This window comes from Trachypithecus francoisi, unplaced genomic scaffold, assembly GCF_009764315.1.
Source record: "Trachypithecus francoisi isolate TF-2019V2 unplaced genomic scaffold, Tfra_2.0 Lachesis_group3, whole genome shotgun sequence".
In the NCBI taxonomy this organism is placed as follows: domain Eukaryota; kingdom Metazoa; phylum Chordata; class Mammalia; order Primates; family Cercopithecidae; genus Trachypithecus; species Trachypithecus francoisi.
The window spans coordinates 150649650-150673468 of NW_022681468.1; the positions used below are offsets into that span (position 1 = coordinate 150649650).

General features: G+C 37.3%; 1 protein-coding gene across 3 annotated transcripts in view; it reads left to right on the plus strand.

Moving 5' to 3' along the window:
• The window catches only part of FSIP1 (fibrous sheath interacting protein 1), a 201369-nt gene that overhangs the window by 26670 nt on the left and 150880 nt on the right, over window positions 1-23819 (plus strand). For 2 of the 3 annotated variants that reach the window (XM_033190613.1, XM_033190612.1), the window contains exons 6-8: window positions 18343-18441; window positions 20452-20576; window positions 22049-22159. In XM_033190613.1, the coding sequence (XP_033046504.1) occupies window positions 18343-18441; window positions 20452-20576; window positions 22049-22159 (335 nt within the window). The remainder of the gene's footprint in view (window positions 1-18342; window positions 18442-20451; window positions 20577-22048; window positions 22160-23819) is intronic. The other variant, XM_033190615.1, reaches the window with a different exon arrangement.

The following is a 23819-nucleotide window of genomic DNA, read 5'->3' on the forward strand; positions in this document are numbered from 1 at the left end:
GTAGGGTCAATGTTAAAGGAAAAGGGAATACAAGATACTGTTAGGCGAGCCAGAGGTCTGTTTCCCTTCACTCTTGCTACTGACTGTCTTAATTAGTTCCCACTTGAACGGTTCACCAAAATAAAGAGGTAACATTATTGTATTACTGGCTTCTTCAGATTTAATTAGAATCTCTTTTTGATGATTGTTCTTTTACAGAAAAGCCAAATTCCTTAATGAAATTTCCTGCTTGCCGTTTACTTCATAGACCTATGTTTTGGAGTCACTTATTGCCACACATATCTGTTTTTTTTTTTTTAATCTTAGAAAAGTAGTTAGCATTTTACTTTAGGCTGCATTATTAACCTAATTACATTAATTTTTTTTGGACTACATAACTATTACCTTATTCTAAAAGAGGAAACTTTGGGAATAATCAGCTTAAATTTGTTGTTATTAGCAGAATATTTTCACTGCAAGTATGAAAGAAATAATTAGAAACACAAGAGTCCAGTTTGACCTCATGCCACGGATTTTTTGAAAGTCTCATATTCCTGCTCTTTCAACATAGGCACTATCATAAGGTGGTATGAAACTACTTACATCTGTTCTACACTGAGATGAATTTCCCATTACTCATTGGATCCCAGCTACTGTTTTAATGAGAAGTGTATAAAAATTTAAAAATACTTTTAATCAATCATATATAGTCATAAATTTCTAAATAAAATATTTTTAGAAATGTTATTAGGAAAACAGGAAAATTTTACCTGTTTTCCCTCTAGGATAATTTTTTGTTACCAGCACAGTTTAAGGCACTTGTAAATTGCCAGTAGGTGGCAGCATCTAGTTACAGTAAGTACTTTAAAAAGCCTTAAAACACTTTAAAAAATTTTGAAGCTCCTGGATTATGTTTTTGGCTTAAACCTGTAGAGCTCACATTGTATTTCTAGAGTCACGTGACTGCTGTAGGCCCTGTAGACAATTCCTGTAATGTTAGATTAGTCCTGATACTCTAACACGGAAATTAAGTGGACTTAATGATATGAAAGCTGGAGCTGCAAGGGACTTGAAAGCTATGTTCAGAGAGAATCATTTTAAGCATGACCACATTATTAAAGCCAAGCCAGACCTATTTCAGCGTATCTGTCAACATACCCAAACATACTTTCTTTCTTTTCATTTTTTCTCTTTAAACAAAGGGAGAAATTCTTAGGATGGGTATTTCTATTTTCTAGTCAGTTTTTCTTATCCTCTTATTTAAGAGTTAGCTTCAGGTTGGGTGTGGTGGTTCATGCGTGTAATCCTAGTGCTTTCAGAAGTGGAGTCAGGAGGATTGCCTGAAGCCAGGAGTTTGAGACCAGCCTGGGCAACATAGCGAGACCTTGTCTGTACAAAATATTTAAAAATTAGCTAAGCGTCAGGAGGCTGAGGTGGGAGGATTGCTTGAGCCCAGGAGTTTGAGACTGCAGTCATGCCATTGCTCTGCAGCATTTGTGACTGTGTGAAACCCTGTCTCCACCAAACAAACAAACAAACAAACAAATAATTAACTTTAAGGACTTCGGGCTGATGGCTGAATGACAGTTTTCAACCTGTTTACAGCTTCCAAAACACAAAAACCATCCCAGTTCGCTTGTAACATCACAAATAAGCAACAGCGAATAAATGAAAAAAAAAAAACTGTGTTTGGATAGTGCATTTACTTTTATTTATAGGTACTAAACACAAAAGAGGCCTTGACTCCAAGAGAAAGTTGAAAACAACATTACATTGATTTATATCACATTTGAACCTTATAATCCAGACATATTAACCTCAACTTTACTGCGATTTTGAAGTAAACAATATTGTACTTGCTAGAGATCTCTGAAATGTTTTAAAAGTCTGTCCCATCCCATTACTGAGGGATCACTTTTGGGTTTTCTTAGAGGCATGTTGCAAAAATCAAAACTCTTTACATTGCCAGGAGTTTTCCTGTAGTTTCTATCGTTTATCTAATGAATACAGGTAGAATTCAATATTCTTTGAGACAAATACATCTAGTGACAGGATTGCTTATTGTCTACTTTTGATAGAGCTTATTCTTTTTGTCTTTGTCACATTTCTCTCTCGTGTTTCTAGCTCCAAATATATACATGCATATAAACACAAAACATCAACATCATAACCAATTAGGCTTTTCAAAATTTGAGAATACTTCTTTCTAGGTGCCTTTTCTGTGAGATTCATATATGTGGTACTTCTGCTTTTGGATGCTTGGTTAAATACTCAAAGAAAATTTGGTAGTCTCTTTCTACTCTGATATGCAGGGGATAGAGGGAGGAAATCACATAACTGCTGACTGAAACAGGTAAGGATTTTGGTTTTTAGTTTCGTTGGAGTCTCAGCATTGCTTAGCAGTCTCTTTTGCATTCTCCAAAATGGTGATTCCAAACTGTTACTAACTGCTTCGTCTCCCATCTTCTGCGAGACCTTCCTTCACTGTGTTGTTTGGTCTTCCTTTCCAGAGAAAATGAATCTACAGGGTAGGAATTCCTTCAGATTCTTTCCTTCTGTTTCTAAGCTTCATCCTGACTATGCTCATCCATCCCCTGCCTCTTCCCTCTAAGTTTAGATGAAGGGAAGGTACTCTTACTCTCTGAGGCCAAAATCAGTAACATCCCTTTCACTGGCTGTTGGTTTGTCAGCCATTCCATTTTTCATCTGGAGCTTCTTTAGAGTAAGGTTTAAAAAAATGAGGAAAAAGGCTTCAATCTCTCTGGCTCTTTTCCTTCAACTTACCATGTTTAACTCTTCTAGTCCTAAAACAGAATTGAAAAGCCATTGAACCAGTGAACAACCAGCAAAACATACAAATAAGCCTTTTTCCTCATTTTTTTTTAAAAACTTACTCTAAAATAGACACCACTCAGTTTCCCTCTTCTCCTTAAAGGTCAGACTTCTTGAGAGAATAGTCCACATCACCTGGTGCTACCTGGTCAACTTCCATTTACTTCTTAACTTTTCCATGTCTCTATTTTCTACTGTCACACTATGGAAGCTGCTTCATCAGTGGTCTTCCTAAATTCAAAATCTAATGGCATACCTCCAGTTTTGATTGTACTTGACATCTCTGTAGAATCTGACACAATGACCTTTAGTACATTTTTTACTGGATTTATTATTCCCTGCTGGTTTTCTTCTTTTTCTTTCCTTCTTCCTCCCTATTGTTGAAACCTATTCCTTCTTTTATATGTTTTCTCTGCTTTGGTTAATGGTTTCATCACCCACCTAGTCTTCTAAATTGGAAATTCAAGAGCCAGCCTGAGTTTCTCCCTCATTGTTCCTTTACACTGCTTCCTTGAGTTCCCCAAATGAGTACTTTTTCTGCGCTATCTGTATCTGACTTGGTTTTTTTTTAACCCCCATTATTAAATGGTTTGATCTCAGCATTTCTCTATCAGACTATTTAAACAGCTTTCAGTCTTGCCTCCATGGTGTCATTATTTTCCTGCAAGATCATTGTACTGGTTATCTAGTGCTGTGTGACAAATTACCCCTAAAACATGGCAACCTAAGCCAACAAACATTTATAATCTCACAGTTTCTGTGGGCCAGGAATCTGGGAGCACCTTAGCTGGGTGGTTCTGACTCAGGATCCCTAGTGTCAAATGGTTGCCCGGGCTACAGCCATTTGAAAGCTTTACTGGAATTGGAGAATTGGCTTCCAAGCTCACTCACATGGTTGTTTGCAGACCTCAGTTTCTTGCTGGTTGTGGGCTGGAGACCTTAGTTTCTTACTACATGAACCCTTCCATAGGATGCGTGCGTATCCTTACAACATGGTAGCTGACTTCTAGAGCATGTAGTAAGTGCTCAACAAATTGAGTTATTATTAGTATTCCTGTGATTACTAGACATTACTGCATCAACAGGAACACGGTATGTGTCTCTTATATTATCGTTTGTATGTCAAGGAATTTCTGCAGGTTTCATACGTCTATTGGCTATGCCTAGGTCTTATATATCTTTTTATTATTAGTGTTTAGCCCATCATATTTATAAAGGGTTATTAATGACATAGTGACTTTTTACACATTTATAATTTGTTTTCTATTTGTACATTTAACTAAATTATATTATTGATTCTAATTATTTTTACTTGTTTACCTTGTTTTAGTTTGTGAACATATCATCAGGAAATAATGTTAATTTTTGTGTCCTTTTTAACAGTGATTCCTATGCTGAGAACTATAAGAACTAAGTGTTGAAATTTATTGAATGCATTTCAATATATATTTAAATTATCATACATTTTTATTTCATGACCAACATATTTAATGTTTTTAAATTAATAGCTTTAAATACTAAATGAGTCTTTTATTCCTGCACCAACCCTTCTTAGTTATGGAAGATTATCATTTTAATTTAGTACCAGATTTAAATGGATGAATTCAGATTTTTTGCATCTATATTTATAAGCAAGGTTAGTTGTATTTGCATGTGCACACACAGATGTGTGAAATGTTTGTTATGGTATAGGGGGTATAGTTGGGGGTGGAGAGTAGATGTATGTATGTTTGCTTTGTCAGGCTGTGTGAACTTCATAAAATGAATGGGGGTGGCTGCTCATTTATTTCTATGATTTGAAACAGTTTATATAACGCAGGGATTATCTGTTCCCTTAAAATTTGAAAGATTTCACTGGAAAAACCATCTGGTTCAGATAATTTCTTGGAGGCAATTCTCTGACTCTTTTCTCAGCTGCCTTCATATTTACTATTCTATTTCAGGTTACTAGCTATTCTGGAGTCAATTTTGGCAATGCATCCATGTCACTAAGATTTTAAAGTATCCACTTCACGAAGATTTAAAAATTTACTAATATACAATCTCAGATAGTATTTTAAATAATAATTCTTTTTCATATTGTTTGTACCTTCGCTTTATCTCTAATTTTGTTCATGTTTTCCTCAATCTTTTTAATCTGGAAGTTTTTTCTAAACTTTTTATTTGGGCACAGTTTTACATTCACAGAAAAATTATGAATATGGTGCAGAGATTTCCCCTATACTCACCCCCGGTTTCCCTTATTATGAACATCTTGCATTTGTGTGGTTCATTTGTTTCAATTAGTGAACCAATTTTGGTACATTCACAGTTCCACATTCTAGAATCCCATCCAGGATGCCACATTCCATTTAGCCCTCATGCCTCCTCAATTTACTGTTGGCTGTGACACTTTCTCAGACTTTTCTTATTTTTGATGAAGGTCATCAAAATGACCTTGAGTAGTACTGGTCAGGTATTTTGTAGAATGTCCAGCAGTTGTAGAATGTCCAGCAGTTGGAGTTTACCTCATGCTTTCCTCATGATTAGACTTGAGAGTGTGTGTTTTGGGGAGGAAAACCATGGAGTTACAGGGTCATTTTCATTACATCATATTATTAACATAACATTGCTATTCATGTTAACCCTGATCACCTGGGTGAGGAAATATTTGTAAGATTTTTCCACTGTAAAGTTACTGTATTTCCCCCTCCTTTTCCACCCTGTACTCTTTGGAAAGAAATTGCTATTTGCAGCCCCTGCTTAAGGAGTGGTGCTGGGAAAACTGGCTAGCCATAGGAAGAGGGATAAAACTGGACCTCTACCTCTTACCATGTACAGAAATCAACTGAAGATGGATTAAAGATTTAAATGTAAGACCCCAAACTATAAAAATTCTAGAAGAAAACCTAGGAAATACTCTTCTGGATATTGGCCTAGGCAAAGATTTTATGACTGCATTCTCAAAAGCAATTGCAATAAAAACAAAAATTGACAATTGGAACCTAGTTAAACTAACTTCTGTGCGGCAAAAGAAAATATCGATACAATAAACAGACAACCTATAAAATGGGAGAAGGTATTTGCAAACTATGCCTCCAACCAAGGACTATTACGCAAAATCTATAAGGAATTGAACAAACAAAAACCAAATAACCCCATTAAAAAGTGGGCAAAGGACATGGAGAGACACCTCAAAAGAATACAAGTGTATGAAAAAAGGCTTAACATCACTAATCATCAGAGAATTGCAAAGCGAAACCACAATGAGATACCATCTCACACAAGTCAGAATGACTATTATTAAAAAGTCAAAAAATAACAGGCATTGGTGAGGCTGCAGAGTAAAGGAAATGTTTATACACTGCTGGTGGAAATGTAAATTAGTTCAGCCCTTGTGGAAAGCAGTTTGGAGATTTCTCCAATAACTAAAAATATAACTACCATTCAACCCAGCAATCCCATTCCTGGATATATACCCAAAGGGAAATAAATTGTTCTACCAATAAGACACCTGCACACATATGTTCATCACAGCACTATTCATAATAGCAAAGATGTGGAACCAACCTAGATGCCCATGAATGGTGGATTTGATAAAGAAAATGTGGTTTATATATACCACGGAATACTATGCAGCCATAAAAAAGAACAAAATCATGTCGTTTGTGGCAACATGGATGCAGCTGGAGGCCATTATCCTAAGTGAATTAACACAGAAACAAAACTAAACATTGCATGTTCTCACTTACAATTGGGAGCTAAACCCTGGGTACACATGGACGTAAACATGGGAACAATAGATGTCAGGGACTCCATAAGGAGGGAGGGAGAGATGGGGCAAGGGTTGAAAAACTTTCTGTTGAGTACTATGTTTACTATCTGGGTGATGGGATCAATAAAACCCAAACCTCAGCGTCATGCAGTATACCCTTGTAACAAGCCTGTAGTGTACCCCCCAAATCTAAAATAAAAATAAAAAAAAATGATGAAAGCATCATTGGTATGAATTTGTTTCTGAACATAGCTTTATCTCTATAGCATACTCCTGTATGTGGTGTCATTGTTTTCATTATTTTCCACAAGATGTTGCTGTTTTTATTTCCTCATTGATCTAATAGTTACTTAGAAAATGATGATGCCTTTCTTTTCTTCTCCAGAATTTTGCATAAGTCCTATATTTTAAAAATGAATATAGAGTCTCATAATATTGTCATGGTTTTGATATTTTTAAAAATAAATTTTATTGTGTATATTTAAGGTATACAACATATGAGATACATATATGTATATCTATAAATATATATAGTAAAATGGTTACTATAGTGAAACAAGTTAACCTATCAGTCACCTCACATAGTTACCCATTTCCTTTCCTCAACCCCCCATCATGGGAAGAGCAGCTGTAATCTACTCATTTAGCAAAAATCCGGAATGTAATGCACTATTATCAATTATAGTCCTTGAGCTGTACGTTAGATCTTTAGACTTGTTAGTCCTACATATATCTGCCACTTTTTATCCTTTGACCTACATTTTCCCATTTCCTCCCAGTGTTCCCTCCCCAGGTAAACATTGTTTTATTCCCTTTCTCTGTATATTTGACTTTTTCCTTTTTTTTGAATTCCACATATAAGTGAGATCATGCCGTATTTTTTGTGTGTGTGTGTCTGCCTTATTTCATGTAGTATTATGTCCTACAGGTCTACCCATGTTGTGGCAAATGGCAGGTTCTCCTTTTTTAAGGCTGAGTAATATTCCTTTGTGTGTGTGTGTGTGTGTGTGTGTGTATTATAGTTGCTTTATCCATTCATCTGCCAATGGCCACCTGGTTTGTTTCCATATCTTGGCTATTGTGAATGATGGTGCAATAAACATGGGCGTGCAGATGTCTTTATGAGGTGGTGATTTCATTTTCTTTGGGTATATACCCAGAAGAGGAATTGCTGGGTCATATGGTAATTCTTTCTATTTTTAATTTCTTTAGAAATCTTCATACTGTTTTCCATAATGGCTCCACCAATCTATATTCCCTCAAACAGTATACAAGGGTTCCCTCTTCTCCACACCCTCACCAATAATTTGTTATCTCCTATCTTTTTGATCATAGCTTTCCTAACAAGATGTTATCTCACAGTAGTGTTGATTTACGTTTCCCTGATGATTAGTGATGTTAAGCACCTTTTCATATTGTTGGTCATTTTTATGTTTTCTTTGAAAAAGTGTCTGTTCACTTTGCCCATTTTTAATCAGACTATGTTTTCTTGCTATTGAGTTGTATGAGTTCTTTATAAATTTTGAATATTGACACCTTATCAGATATGTGATTTGCAAATGTTTTTTCCAATCTGTAGGTTTTTTTCTTTTATTGATTGTTTCCTTTGCTATGCAGAACCTTCTTAGTTGGATGTAGTCCCATTTATTTATTTTTGCTTTTTTATTCTGAACTTTTGGTGTGATACCCAAGAATCATTGCCCAGGGCGATATTAAGGCACTTTCCTTCTATGATTTCTTCTAGGATGTTTATAGTTTCAGATTTTATGCTTAGATCTTTTATTCATTTTGAGTTGATTTTTGTGTATGGTGTAAGATAAGGGTCCAATTTCATTCTTTTGGATGTGAATTCCAGTTTTCCCAGCACCCATTTATTGAAGAGACTACCTTTTCCCCATTGCGTTTTCTTGGGCCCTTGTTAAAACTTAATGGACTGTATGTGTTTGGATTTATTTCTGGGATTCGTATTCTGTTCTGCTGGTCTATGTGTCTGTTTTTATGCCAGTATTACACTGTTTTGATTACATTGCTAATACCAATTTGATTACCTTTCTGTGTGATGCCTTCAACTTTAGTTTTTCTTTTTCAGAATTGCTTTGGCCATTTGGGGTCTTTTGTGGTTCCATATGAAGTTTAGGATTTCTTTTTCTGTGAAAAATATTGTTGAGATTTTGATGGGAGTTGCTTTGGGTAGTGTGGACTTTATCACAATGTTAAATTTTTTGATCCATTAGCATGGAATATCCTTCCATTTATTTGTGTCCTCTTGAATCTCTTTCACCAATGTTTTATAGTTTTTAGTGTCCAGGTCTTTTACCTCCTTGGTTTAATTTATTCCTAAGTACTTCATTTAATTTTTTTGATGCTATCATAAATGAGATTGTTATCTTGACATTTTTAGGCTAGGTCGTTTGTGTATAGAAATGCCATGGATTTTTATATGTTGATTTTGTACTCTACAACTTTTCTGAATTTATTTATTACTTCTAATAGGTTTTTTTTTTGGTGGAATCTTTGAGGTTTTCTACATACAAAATCATGTCATCTGCAAGTAGAGATAATTTTACTTCTTCCTTTCTGATTTGGATGCTTATTATTTCTTTTTCTTGTCAGATTGCTCTTGCTGGTGCTTCCAGTACTATGTTGAATAGAAGTGGTGAGAGTGGGCATCCCTACCTTATACTAGATCTTAGAGGAAAAGCTTTCCGTTTTTCCCCATTGATTATGATGTTAACTGTGAACTTTTTATAAATGGCCTTTATTATGTTGAGGAAATTTTCTTCTATACCTAAACTCTTGAGAGTTTTTATCAAGAAAGGATGCTGAACTTTGTCAAATGCTTTTTCTGCATCAATTGAAATGATCATGTGGTTTTTGTCTTTCAGTCTGTTAATGTTATTTATGTATCACATTGATTGATTTACATATGTTAAACCACCCTTACCTGCCAGGAATAAATCCCACTTGATCATGGTGTGTAGTCTTTTTGATATATTGTGGAATTTGGTTTGGTAATATTTTATTGAGGATTTTTACATCAGTGTTCATCAGGGATTCCTGGCCTGTAATTTTCTTTTTTGTGTAGAGTCTTCGTGTGGATTAGGTATGAAGGTGATACTGGCCTCATGAAATATGTTAGAAAGTATCCCCTCTAGCCGTTTTTTTTTTTTTTTTTTTGAAGAGTTTAAGAAGTATTGGTATTAATTCTTCTTTGAGAGTTTGGTGGAATTCAGCCATGAAACCATCTGGTCCTGGGGTTTTTCTTTGTGGGGAGGTTTTAAATTACTACTTCAATCTCTGTGTTTATTGTAGATCTGTTCAGGCTTTCTGTTTCTTCCTGATTCAATATTGGTAGTTTATATTTTTCTAGGAATTTATCCATTTTCTGTAGGTTATCAAATTTTTGACACATAATTATTCATAATAGTCCCTTTTGATACTTTTTATTTCTTAGGTATCTGTTGTAATTTCTTTGTTTTCATTTCTGATTTTAGATATTTGAGTCTTCTGTTTTTTTCTCAGTCTAACTTTTGTTGATTTTGTTTGATTTTTCAAAAAAACAACTCTTAGCTTTATTGATTTCCCCTTCCTGGTGGCTTTTCTATCCTTTATTTGATTTATTTCTGTTCTGATCTTTATTATTTTCTTCCTTCTGCTAACTTTGGGTTTAGTTTGTTATTTTTCCAGTTCCTTGAAGCGTAATGTCAGGCTACTTATTTGAGATCTTTCTTCTTTTATAATGTAGGCATTTATTGCTATAAACTTCCCTGTTAGAACTGTTTTTGGATATTTTGAATTTGTTGAAATCTTTATAGTCCAGTAGAGAGGTTCTCATTGTAGGAGACATTTGGATGTGTGCATTTTTGGCTGTCGTAAGGATGTGCTGCAGGGGAGAATGAGGGAACTACTGGAATTTATGCCACTGTGCCAGGGGCCAAGTTTGCTAAAGGTCAGGACTTGCAGAAGGGAACTCCACACAAAGAATTGTTTTGCCTGTAATATGATTAATTCCACCAGTGAAAATTCACCTAATATATGATTAACTTTTGTAAGTGTTCCATGGGCACTTAAAAAGAAGGACTGTTTCTCTCTGCGTAGAACAAATTTTGAAGTATGCAAAATGTTGCCAGGCGCGGTGGCTCAAGCCTGTAATCCCAGCACTTTGGGAGGCCGAAACGGGTGGATCATGAGGTCAGGAGATCGAGACCATCCTGGCTAACACGGTGAAGCCCCGTCTCTACTAAAAAATCCAAAAAACTAGCCGGGCGAGGTGGCGGGCGCCTGTAGTCCCAGCTACTCGGGGGCTGAGGCAGGAGAATGGTGTAAACCCGGGAGGCGGAGCTTGCAGTGAGCTGAGATCTGGCCACTGCATTCCAGCCCGGGCGACAGAGCGAGACTCCGTCTCAAAAAAAAAAAAAAAAGAAATATGCAAAATGTCCATATTACTTGTCTACTTGATTTGCATTCATCTTAGAGAGTTCTGTTAAGGTCTTTCAATATAATTGTGCTTTTATTAGTTTCTGAAAACTGATTGGACTCCTTCAATACAGTAGAAAATGCATATTATTTGTGAAACCAAAAAAGACGACCTTGAAGAAAGAGTATACTAACATGAAATGACAAGAGGATGATTTTAAAAAGAAGCTAAGATGAGAAAGGATTACAAGGAAAAATAGGAAAAATGTACCTATCAGAGTAATGAGCACAATTAAGACTGCAGGAGAATCAAGGCACTGAAGGATGCTCCACAGCATGAAGGGATAAATAGTTGAGGAAATGATGAGGTAAATAATAAGTGTGTAGATAGGGAATAGGAATTCCAACTAAATATTACAGAAATTTCTGAGAAAGTAAACCAGTATAACTGTTACAGAAACAATGATCAAAGAAAACTTGTGATTTAAAAAATATTATATGTGTGCTATTAATGATAAAAGGCCAACACCCATATATACACAAGTAAGAATTCTGAACCGTGGGAAGGCCCTAAGAAATCTTACAAGCATCCAGGCCCAAATTAGAATAATCTTATTTTACCTATAAAAATGGAAGCTGAATTCAGATTTCTTTCTTTCAATAAAGGAAAAATATAGTAACTAGGGATTACATATTGCTTCTGTTACTGGGGCATGAAGACAGCAGAAAGACATTCTTAGATATGGTAGAGTGGATAATTCACTGTTAATATTGTCTTTGGAATAAATGTACTTGAAAACATACTCTAGACAACCAGCAAATGAGTCACAATGTACAATCCAGGATTGGAGAAGTTGCTATATAAAGGAATTATCTGTGAGCATTATAACCAGCCAAATACAGAGGTAAACAGAAAGAAATGTATGTTTAAAAATCCAACAATTACTCTACACTAGAAGATAAGAATAACAATAGGTAGGCCTAAAAGTTCAGATTATATTAACAGAGGCTGAAAGGTGGGAGAAAAAGGTGAGGGTAAGTAAAACAATTCTGAATTCCTTGTGTTACTTTAGAGGAGGGGCAGAAAACCATTTTTTTGTTCTTGACTTCCTTAATATAGAAAAAATATGTTTGTATAACTTAGACTTCAAATTAAAGTGCAAACTTTCCAAATTGTTGTATAGTTAGGATTATGGTTTATAAAGGAGAAAGGAAAAATAAAAGACAAGAAAATGAGCATTAAAAGAAAGGAAGAAAGGGAGGGAGGGAGGAAAGAGGAAGGAAGAAAGCAAGAATGGGATGGAAGGAGGGAAGGAGGGAAGCCCAAACAGGAAAACCATTAGGATCTAACAGGAAAATCACTAATATGTCTAGTGATGGACTTGTTAGATGAGGCAATGAGTGTACTCTTTTAAACTAGCCTATTAAAAGATATACTCTCACATTGGTTTTCTTACAATCCCTCATTTCACTCAGTTCTCCCCTCCTTCCCCCTTTATTATTGTAATCCCATCTTCTTGCCTTTTTACATTCATCAGTTCTTTCCTGTGACTTACTCCTCTAATTTCACAGATGTCATGTATTTTGATATATTGAGGATGCCAAAATGTTTTTAGAAATTTTATGATTTGTGTAAGTATTTTCAAAATGTCTGCTGTCCCATTGATTACCAGGCTGCTGTTTCATTTGTTTTTCATGTTTTTCCTTCTGTGTCTTCTCATCCTCCAATGAGGTAAAATCCATCCACACCTGCCATTTGCCAACAGAGCAGAAAGGCACATCTGCCTTGAGTCTGCTCATGGTCCATCTGGATGCTGGTAAAATTGTGATTTTAAATCTCTGGTTGCAGCTTAGGTTGCTGTGCCCAGCTGCATTTCAGTTTTGAGTGTCTAGCTGACATTCACTACTGAGGCTCTGCCGTACTGGTTCGGATTTGATACCTGTAACTGATGTAGTTTTGGGGACAAGCCTTTCAGGGCTCTTAGCATCACATCTCTGCCTCCACTGTGAGGATTTGCTTGCAGGAGTACATCTTTATTGTTCATTTCTGCCTCCTTTCTGTGCAGTTGTTTTCTAAGAGTTGCAGCCTCTGAATAGATGCAGAAAGAAGTATGACGGCAGTTGAGTAACAGCATTTGAACTGCCTCGAGAAACAGTGTTGTTGCGCAAGGAGATGGGGACCCTGGTTTCTGGGTGATTTTTTCCTTTTATCTCTGAGTCAAGGGGCTGCCTTCCATCTAGATCTAAGTCTGTCCCTGCGCTGTTTCAGTAGGCAAAGCTTGGCATGGCCGCTGATAACAGTAGGTCCTCGAATGACATCGTTTCATTCAACATCGTGTTTTTTTTATTTTTAATTGTTTTAATTTTTATTTTTAGAGACAGGATCTCATTTTGTTGCCCAGGCTGGAGTGCAGTGGCATGATCACCGCTCACTGCCACCTTGAATTCCTGGGCTCAAGGGATCCTCCTACCTCAGCCTCCCGAGTAACTGAGACTGCAGGTGCCTGCCACCATACCCGGCTAATGTTTAAATTGTCTGTAGAGATGGGGTCTTGCCATCTTGCCCAGGCTGGTCTTAAACTCCTGGGCTCAAGAGATTCCTCTTGGCCTCCCAAAGTGCCGGGATTACAGGTGTGAGCCACCACGCCGGGTTCAATGTCATTTTATTATAACATTGATGAGAAAAAAGAAAAAGGATTCCCAGCTAGGGCCACTGTCTGTATGGAGTTTGTTTGTCTTCCCCCTGTCTGCATGGGTTTTCTGCAGACACTCCGGTTTCCTCTCCATCTCAAAGATATGCATGTTAGGTTATCTACGTGGTTCCACTGTGAGTGAGTGTGGGTGTGTCTGAGAGCACTTTGCCATGGCATCCTGTCCAGGGTGTGCTCCTGCCTGGAACTCTGAGCTGCCAAGATAGACTCTGGCCACCCGAGACCCTGAATTGGAATAAGCTGGGACATAATTACCGTATTTATTTTTATTATTTTTTCTTAAATATACTTATAGCCCACATTTATGTCAGTGTTTAATATTAGAAGTGTTTTGGTCTTTATTTAGAAGTTTAATAATGTTTTTGTGACCAGAAATATGCCATAGAAAGTTAATCCTTATTTATATTAATAAAACTGTGGTAAAATTGGTTTTGTTATATGTCGTTTTGCTTAAAGTCGCAGTTTCCAAGAATCTACAGATGACATTAAGAGAAGATTTACTATACTTGTGTAGGGCATCTAAAAATTCTACAGCATAGTTCAGTATTCAGAAATGAGGATCTTTTTCCCTTTCTGTTTCTCCCTGCCTTTTCTCAGGGTGGTGTCTGGGTTCGGGAGGACGCTTGTGTAGCATCATGGCCTGGGGGTGGCGGGTGGGGGGTGGCGCGTGCATCTGGTCCTTGCTGTTCTCTCAGAGGCATCCTGTCCTGTTTGGTCTGTGGATATGGGAAGCCAGCCGGGGCATCTGCTGACTTGTAGCTGGTCCCATTTAGCCTTTGCCATCTGCCGGCAGATGCTGATGTTCTGTGTGGTCCCTGCCACATCCTCTCTGGTGGGAGGCTGTATGCCAGCCCCTTATCGCGACCCCAGTCATCTTCACAGGGGCATGTGAGAGCTTCTGGTCTCCTTCAAGCCACAGGCCAGCCAACCATGGGGAACTGTGTGTGGTTGTGTGTGTGTGTGTGTGTGTCTGTGACTGGGGGACTGGGGAGAGAGAGACAGATTACTTCAGCCCCTGTCTCCCTGTAAGCATGCCACACTGCCTTTGCTTCTCTGCAGCTGTCATGGGTGGATGGAGAGCACTGTGTTCCTGTGTGCGGGGTTTCCCTTCAGTTCCAGGTGTACAGTGAGGCAGAGCTCACTCTGCTCTGGGTTTCTCCATCCTCTTCAGGTTCTCTATGCACCTCCAGGATTTCACCTCCAGGGGCTGTGCCGGGGAGCAGCTTAATACCTGTATCACTTGTGTCTGCTCTAAACTTATCCCCTCTGCTGGTCTTCTAGGTCCTCTAGATCCTTATTTGGGATGGGTTTTAATTTCTTCCATGGGTGGCAGTAAGCAATTTAAACCACATCCTGCAGTCGTCCTCTTTCAGGACTCACATGAAAAACTGTGCTCAATCATCAAAGTTTTGGCTCATGATCTCTAAAGGGAGATTTTTTTTTTCCTTCTCACATGAATGTTTGTAGTGAAGAGAGGAATTAAAAAATTTTTCTTATTAACTTTTAATTTGGATGTAACTTCAGATTAGAAGTCAGAGGAAAAGTTCAAAGGATTCTCAAATACTCTTTATCCAGAGTCTCCAAATGTTGAAATTTTACCACATTCTCTTTTCTCTCTCCCTCTCCACACAAGGACACACATATACACACATACATGCACGATTATACATATAAATCAGGAAATGATGATTATGCAATCATCAATAGGCTTTATTGAGATTTTGCCAGTTGTCCCACTAATATCCTTTATAGCAGAAGAAAAACCTCAGACTATGGCTTACATTCCCGTCATACCTTTCAGTCTCTGTGTTTTATGACGTAGGCATTTTTGAAGATAGTAGGCCTATTATTTTGTACCATGTCCTCTAGTTTGGGTTGGTTGGTGTCTGCTCAGTTAGGTTCAGGTTATGTGTTTTTGGCAGGAATCCCACAGAAGTGATAGTGTCCTTCTCAATGGATCAGATCAGGAAATGCATGATGGTGCTTGTCCCGATACTCACAATGTTAACTTTAGATGAAAATGGTGTCTACCAGGTTTCTCCATGGTAAAGTTACTATTTTTCCTTTGGTAATTAATAAATTATCTTGTGGGGAGATAGATGCTTTGAGGCTATTATCCTATTATTCCTCAAACTGTCACCCACTAGTTTTATCATTCATTGACGATACTTACCTGAGTCAATTATTATGATGGCTACTAAATGGTTAATTCCATAATTTCTTCTACATGATTTTTGAGAAAGAAGGAAGAACTTTCTAAAGGGCAACTTTTGGAATTCAGAATTTTTTTTTTCCTTCTCACATGAATGTTTGTAGTGAAGAGAGGAATTAAAAAATTTTTCTTATTAACTTTTAATTTGGATGTAACTTCAGATTAGAAGTCAGAGGAAAAGTTCAAAGGATTCTCAAATACTCTTTATCCAGAGTCTCCAAATGTTGAAATTTTACCACATTCTCTTTTCTCTCTCCCTCTCCACACAAGGACACACATATGCACACATACATGCACGATTATACATATAAATCAGGAAATGATTATTATGCAATCATCAATAGGCTTTATTGAGATTTTGCCAGTTGTCCCACTAATATCCTTTATAGCAGAAGAAAAACCTCAGACTATGGCTTACATTCCCGTCATACCTTTCAGTCTCTGTGTTTTATGACGTAGGCATTTTTGAAGATAGTAGGCCTATTATCTTGTACCATGTCCTCTAGTTTGGGTTGGTTGGTGTCTGCTCAGTTAGGTTCAGGTTATGTGTTTTTGGCAGGAATCCCACAGAAGTGATAGTGTCCTTCTCAATGGATCAGATCAGGAAATGCATGATGGTGCTTGTCCCGATACTCACAATGTTAACTTTAGATGAAAATGGTGTCTACCAGGTTTCTCCATGGTAAAGTTACTATTTTTCCTTTGGTAATTAATAAATTATCTTGTGGGAAGATAGATGCTTTGAGGCTATTATCCTATTATTCCTCAAACTGTCACCCACTAGTTTTATCATTCATTGACGATACTTACCTGAGTCAATTATTATGATGGCTACTAAATGGTTAATTCCATAATTTCTTCTACATGATTTTTGAGAAAGAAGGAAGAACTTTCTAAAGGGCAACTCTTGGAATTCAGAATTTTTTTTTTCCTTAAGGGTTAAGCTCTCGCAACTGAATGCCCAACTTTTAAAACTGTTGTCTTTTAAACTCAAAGCTGATCGATGGCACCTTTGTTGTAGGTAGTACCCACCTCTGTCTGAGGCAGTGAGTACCACTGGGATGATGGGCAAAGAGCCACAGGGTCACAAGAGTAATTTCACCTTCTTCTTACCACCTGCGTGACACTGGCCTCAGATAGTCGCTGATCACCTGCGAGGGTTTGCAGTATTGTAAATTTTCATATTTTTATGTCTTTACAGATGTTTTAGTATAAAATTGAGTGAAATAGTTATCCTAAAGGAATATGGGATAGAAAATAAATATATTACCACTTCAGGACTATGATGTAAATGTAACTTAAACTGATAATAAAATGTTGCCAAATTACTGACTTGCTGAGCCTACTTGTAATGAATATTCAAGATCTCTTAATAATAGTGGTTGCACCAAAAAAATGAAGGTTCAAAAACAATTTTAAACCTTTTTGGTTTTCTAAGTAGTTTACCTCTCTCTCCCCAGGCTTACACCACAAATGTGCTTGATTAACTCATCAAAGATTGTACAAAGACTAACAGGGTAATGTCAACCCCAGTTCATAATTCATTATTATGAATTCCAAATTAGGGAATTGGAGTTGATGAATTAGTGTTTATAGCAGAAGTTTTGTGTTTTGAATTTGGTGGTTGTGTGTTGAGGGTAAATGTATCTTCTGCCTGCTTCCTTTGTCTGTATCAGCTCATAGAGGGTGTCTGAACTTGGTTCACTTTCCGGGAGAGGTGGTGGATCCTGTAATATCCTCAATACTTCCCATGTTTTCTGAGGCAGAACCATTTCTGTGCCACAACCTGGCAGATTCTCTCACATTAGGGTATAGAGACACACTTATAATAAAATATTTATGTTAGCAGCATCTTGCAAATATACAGTGTCCAAATTAGCTAGTAGGAGATCATAAAATAAACTACATTGAAACAAAGAAGTTGAACAACACAATGTCCTATTTTCTTTGTGGAGGGGCCAAGAAAATACATTAGGAAAGAAGAAAGTTAATTGCTAAGAGTCTCCCAAGTTATCTCTCACATGCTTTCATCTTAATGACTGATCACATATTTGAAGTCTCCACCTTGAGGACCTAAAGAAAATCACAATTATATTTACTCAGTGTGCGTATTCTCTGTATTATGAACATCAAGATTTGGGCGCATTGTCGCTGGGGAGTTAATGTGATATTTTAGCACACTGTTACACATATTTTTGTGCTTAAGTTCTAGGGAAATGCTGTTTAACTATCTTAGCTTCTATAGTTTGTTTCGTTGGCTCCTGTATACAAAGATGATTGTTATTTCTACTTGGAGGTGACATTGACATTGTCTTAAGAAATTTGTATGTCTGGGGGGGATTGAGGAACACTGGAGAGAATATTAAATGTTATCTTTTAAAAACAACTTTGTAGACAATTTCTTACTTTAGTTTGTGAGCATTGATTTTTTAAATCAGCAGGTCCTTTTCATGACAATGAAGACACCTTTGCCTCTGTGTTTCGTACTCAGATCCCTCCAGAAGAATATGAAAAGCAGATGCAGAAACTCCGTAAAGGTATGTTTTAATTTGTGTGATTATACATATTTTCACAAGGGAATACTAGCTGTATACAGAAATATTCATAAATGAAATAAGTTCATGTAATTTAATCCAAAGGTAAGTGGAAGTAAGTAGGGTTCAAGATGACACAAGACTGGTCGTTGTTGCAGCTAATTGTTGAGAATCTGTTATAGCATTCTACTTTGGATGCTTGACATTTTGTATAATATTAAAGAGTTTTTTTAAAAGCTGGCTGCAAGTAATGAAAACCTGGCTTAAGCAGAAACAAATCTGTGAAAAGGATTTTGGTGGGAGGCAGCTTTCTTTGGTTCCCAAGAGCATATGCTGTGGTTAGTCATTCAGAGGTTGGCTCAATTCTGCAATCCTAGAGAAGAGCCTGAGTGATCCAGCTGGGTCAGGGGCCTACCCCTGGCTCAACCAACTTGTCCAACCCAGCGAGGTTTGGGGTCTGTAGGAACATGGCAGCTATATCACTGCCAGACTGGAGAGGAACATGTAGGAACATGGCAGCTATATCATTGCCAGACTGGAGAGGAGAAGAGGACATGTACAGTGAAGACAGTTCTGGCCAGATAACCCAATGTGTTTTCCCTACTATTTATTAGTAATGTATTTTAAAGAAGCTCTATGATAAATATAGACGTGGCTGTGTTCAATTTGTATTTTTTCAATGTTGTATTGCTTGCTAGTATATGAAACTTCAGCTGAATGAATAAACAAACCTCATATTTCAACTTAAAAGACTGTATACAACTTGAATTATGGAAAGAAGTGTTATATCTTGTATCTATTAGGCCACTTGCCAAAAAGGTAACTCATACTTTAACTATTGGTAGTTGATTTAAAAGATAATTATGTGACTGTTAAAAAATAAAACCCCAGGTTTAAAGAGTAGGTTTATTTGCCTGTAAGCTTATATAACTTAAATTTGAATAAAATTTTTTTTTACTCAAAGCTACTTTTGTTTGAAAAGAATTTTAATCAAGAGATCTTACTCTTTCCCTCGTTCTTTCCAGCTATTTTCATCAAAAAATGGTTACATCTGTATTGACTTTTTCGTAACTAGCTATAAACACACCAATTGACTAGCTCACTTCATCCTTTTTGTTCAGGTAACCTCCCTTAGAAAACAAAATTAACTTTTCTGTAAACTTTGTCTGGATTGAGCTTGTGACTGGTGTTTTTTTCTTTTGTGGACTTTAATGTGGAAACGCATCCTGTTTTGTAGGGCGAACTGCATGTGCTGTTTAAGGAGACGTTCCTTCTGCGTGCATATTTTCAGAGCTTTAATTAAGGGCTCACATGATCTTGTTTTAAAATATTTTAATGTGACACAGAGAAAATGAGATATTTTATAAAGGGGAATATGAATCCACAAGTATTTTTCTTATTCTTATTTTGAGCACTCAGTGTCTGAATATCTCAGGCATTGACTTAAGCCTCTTCTGAATGGTTGAGGAAAATTGGCCAACTGAGATGGGCTCTAGGGTTTTGTATAGATGGGAGCCAGGACATGGGACACTAATTCCCAGACCTTACTCAAAAGACAGGCTAAACAAAATGCACTGTTCAGAAGGGGTGATGGCAAATTAATAGAATAGCAGGGATGACCTAGACTTTAGGGAAATTTTTGTTTTGTGTCAAGACTGAAATAAAATATATATTTTAAAGTCTCCCTAACATCAGCAATTTCTTTGTCTCATGTCTGTCTTGAAGTTATATTGATATTTCCCATTATTCTCATGGAATCAACAGGAAGAAGTTTGGTACATGATAAAGAATTACACAAGGAGTTTTATGAGAACTTCATTCGAAGTTATAGTAGCACATTTATCTTTTTAAGAATAGATCTCCGTTATATATGAGATTTCTGGATCTGGAATGTAGAAGTTAGTTCTTCTGTGTGTGTTTTATTTCTTAGATACTTTAATATATGCTTAAAGTGGGCTTTTAGCATAATTGACACTTTTAATTATGAAAATTTTTGAACTTTCTTAATATTAGATTTTACCTGTGATGTGGAAAGAAATGAGTCATTGATCAAAGCAGGAAAGAAACCTTTCTCAAATACAGAAAAGATTGAGCTCAGGGGTAAACACAACCAGGATTTTATTAAGAGAAACATTGAGGTATGTACTTAGAAATTCAGAAGCGAGAATTTGGGGCTAAATGAGCTGAAAAAATGGCAACAGTTTTTTCAGTTCAGTGTCTTGAAATATCTTTTCAACCATCATAAATGTATAAATGATTGAATTAGTAGATATAATAAAAGAAAACTTTTATAAACCAGTACTTCATTATTTCTATGTTCAGCCCATTACATCCTATCCTATCCTATCTCTTTTTAAAACTGCTAGGTGCATCTATCATTTATTTCACTATCCAGAAATAGTCTATTTCCTGCAATTTGCAAAACATTTATTTAGATAATAGCTTTGGACAATTTTTCTCAGATTTTAAATTGCATATTAGTAAAACTTTTTTTTTTTTTTAAGTAATAAGACTGATTTTATAGGTAGTACATTTACAACTTTGAATGGAAAATGCTCCTGGCAGCAGCTGGACTGGAGAAGCCAACTGGTTGTCTGCCTCTTCGCTGAACCTCCCGGCAGCTGGTCACTGGCCTTGATTAGCTTCTGCTTCAAGCACTCATCTTTGGTCCTACAGGCCTTGCAGCCTGACTTGGTTTGTCTTTAAGGCAGACTTACACTAAACAAGGGCACAGGGGTTGCTGGGTTAGACCAGAATGCGAATTAATTAATTTGCAACAACAGATGTAGTGAGGAGGACAGAAGCTCTGCACACCCCTTGAACAATGTCACTAGAAAACTGCATGGGCAAGTGTGGAGTATTGACGAGAGAGAGTTAAGTAACTTTTTACATTTCAAGCCTGATGCTTTCCCCATAATTGGCAGATCATTTCCAGGCAGACTGGATTCGTGGGACAGCCTGCCACTGCCAGGACTGGCCTCTGGGACGCTCGACTTTTGTGCTCCACGTTCATATGATCTTCTTCAGGAAACCTTCTCCATCTCGATCTGTCTCTGTCTTTGCATTGGCCCGTTGTATGTTGATTTACTGCTCAATTTTCCTAGAGCAGTAGAGTTCCCCCCTTATCCAGGTTCTTGCTGACACAGCAGGTCTACCGTAGATTTCTCTTTCCCCTTTTTAATAGTAACTGAATATTTAAATTCCTCATATGATAGTCTTGACATTTAAAAGCACTTTCATTTAGTGGATCAGTACCCTAAAGAAAGTGGCAAGAAGATTTCTTCCAAATGTCTCAGCAAGGATGTTTTTGCATTTATATTTTTTTATCTATGATAGAGAGGTTTGAAAACTGCTCGTATTATTTTTTAATAAAATGTCTGTTGGAATGGTTAACAGGAAGGCCTGCTTTTAGGGATATCTTTGGATATTAGAGAATGGCCCTATACAAAAATTTTTGTGTAAAATAAAATTGCCTAGCAAATGTAGAATGCCTAATCTCGCAACTTTTCGCTTTGTGTATCTGTAGTGTAGAAGTCTCAGATTCCGTTTTTATTTTCCTGAACTATGATTTTCTTTGATTATATAATATTTCCATTAATAAATTCTGTAGTTGGCCAAGGAATCAAGAAACCCAGTGGTTATGATTGAGAGAGAGAAGAAAAGGCTGGTTGAACTTTTGAAGGACTTGGATGAGAAAGATTCCGGGCTCTCCAGTTCTGAGGTACGTAAACTCTGATAGAGAACTCTACACTTCTTAATTTTGATTTTAAAAAATCATATTACTGAGCCAGTAGCACAAATTTACAATAATTTTTCAGATTCTGAGACATTATTCTCTGACTTAAAAAAAATCCTTTTTACTAACACAGAACAGATAACAAAATACCGCATGTTCTCACTTTTAAGTGGGAACTAAATGATGAGAACATATGGACTCATAGAGGGGAGTGACACGCACTGGGGCCTGTTGGAGAGTAGAGGCTGGGAGGAGGGAGAGGATCAGGAAAAATAACGAATGAGTATTAGGCTTAATACCTGGGTAAAAAAATAATCTGCACAATAAACCCCCATGACACAATTTACCTGTGTACCTCTGAACTTAACATACAAGTTAATTTTTTTAATCCTGTTTTGTACAATTATTTTTATTGAAGTTTTCAAATTTATTCTTGGTCAATTCTTTATTGACTTTCAGAGGATTATTTAATGTCATTCTAAGAGTGTTTACACATTGGTTATCAAAATAACTTCTGCCTGTGATGTGATGTACTTATTACTGATGACATACGAATGTGTTTTTCTGTCCCCTTTTCTTACTGTCCCTAAACTGGTTTTGTGGTGTTTCAGTGTAGTCTTCAGTAATCCTAAAGAATTCCATCCTGTTCCTGCCCAGTTAACTTTGAGCAGTCACTTCCCTGGAGAGTCCTGGGGTTAACAGGAGGGCCTGCTTATGGTGATAAGTCTGGGTGGGGACAGACTAAACTGAAAGAGGGGAACAGCATGTAATGGGGGTGGGGTGGGGCAAATGCAGGTATTTATAGGGCCCAGGAAGGTCACCTAAAGAGTGCTGTGGCCCACTGTTTGCACTTGTTTACATATTAAACTTGAGGACTCTTCTTTGCTTCCATGAAGAAGTACACTCTCCTGTGTCCCTTGAAGCACTTAGCTCTTTTGTATATCTTGTATTCCCCTGCATTTAATAAGGACATGATGGATTGAATGCTGCTGGCACCCTGCCCCATCCCCTTTCCCTGACACCTGTCTGTGCATCCATGCCCCAGCCCTGTGCTAAGGGTGCACAGCTGTCCCCTTCCCCGGAGAATTTCCCTGAGCCAAACAGCCCAGGATATCACTCCCTCCTCACCCCGGGCCCCTTACCTAAAGGTGAGATTAGCTCCGTGGGGCATTGTGTCCTCCAGAGCTTCCCCAGGGATCAGACTGAAGCTGGTCTTCAGCTGAGGCCACATCCTTGCTTGGCCCTGTGCCCTTGGCCTCAGCTGTTTTCCTCACGTCCCTGCTCCCAAAGGCACTCTCGCAATGAATCACTTGAACAAGAATCCTTGTCTTCGTTTCCACATCTAGGGACACAGAGATTCAGAGCGTAGTTTTTTTGCTGGAGGTTCAAAAGCAGTGCATGTGCAGTGATCCCTGTGGCCCGCAGGGGAGGGCGTGCCCATCCAGTGCGAGCTAACAATCTGTCCGCTGGTGGCTGCTGCATGGAAATCTCAGGCCAGGCCTGCCTGGATCCTCCAATTTTTCAAGGAAAGCTAGAAATTCAGATTTTTTGTGGGAAATATTAAACTTGTAACATGTTCACAACTGTTCCATTTTAAAAAGTGCAGCGTGGGCAAACAAAATATCCCTCCCTTCCACCAAAAACC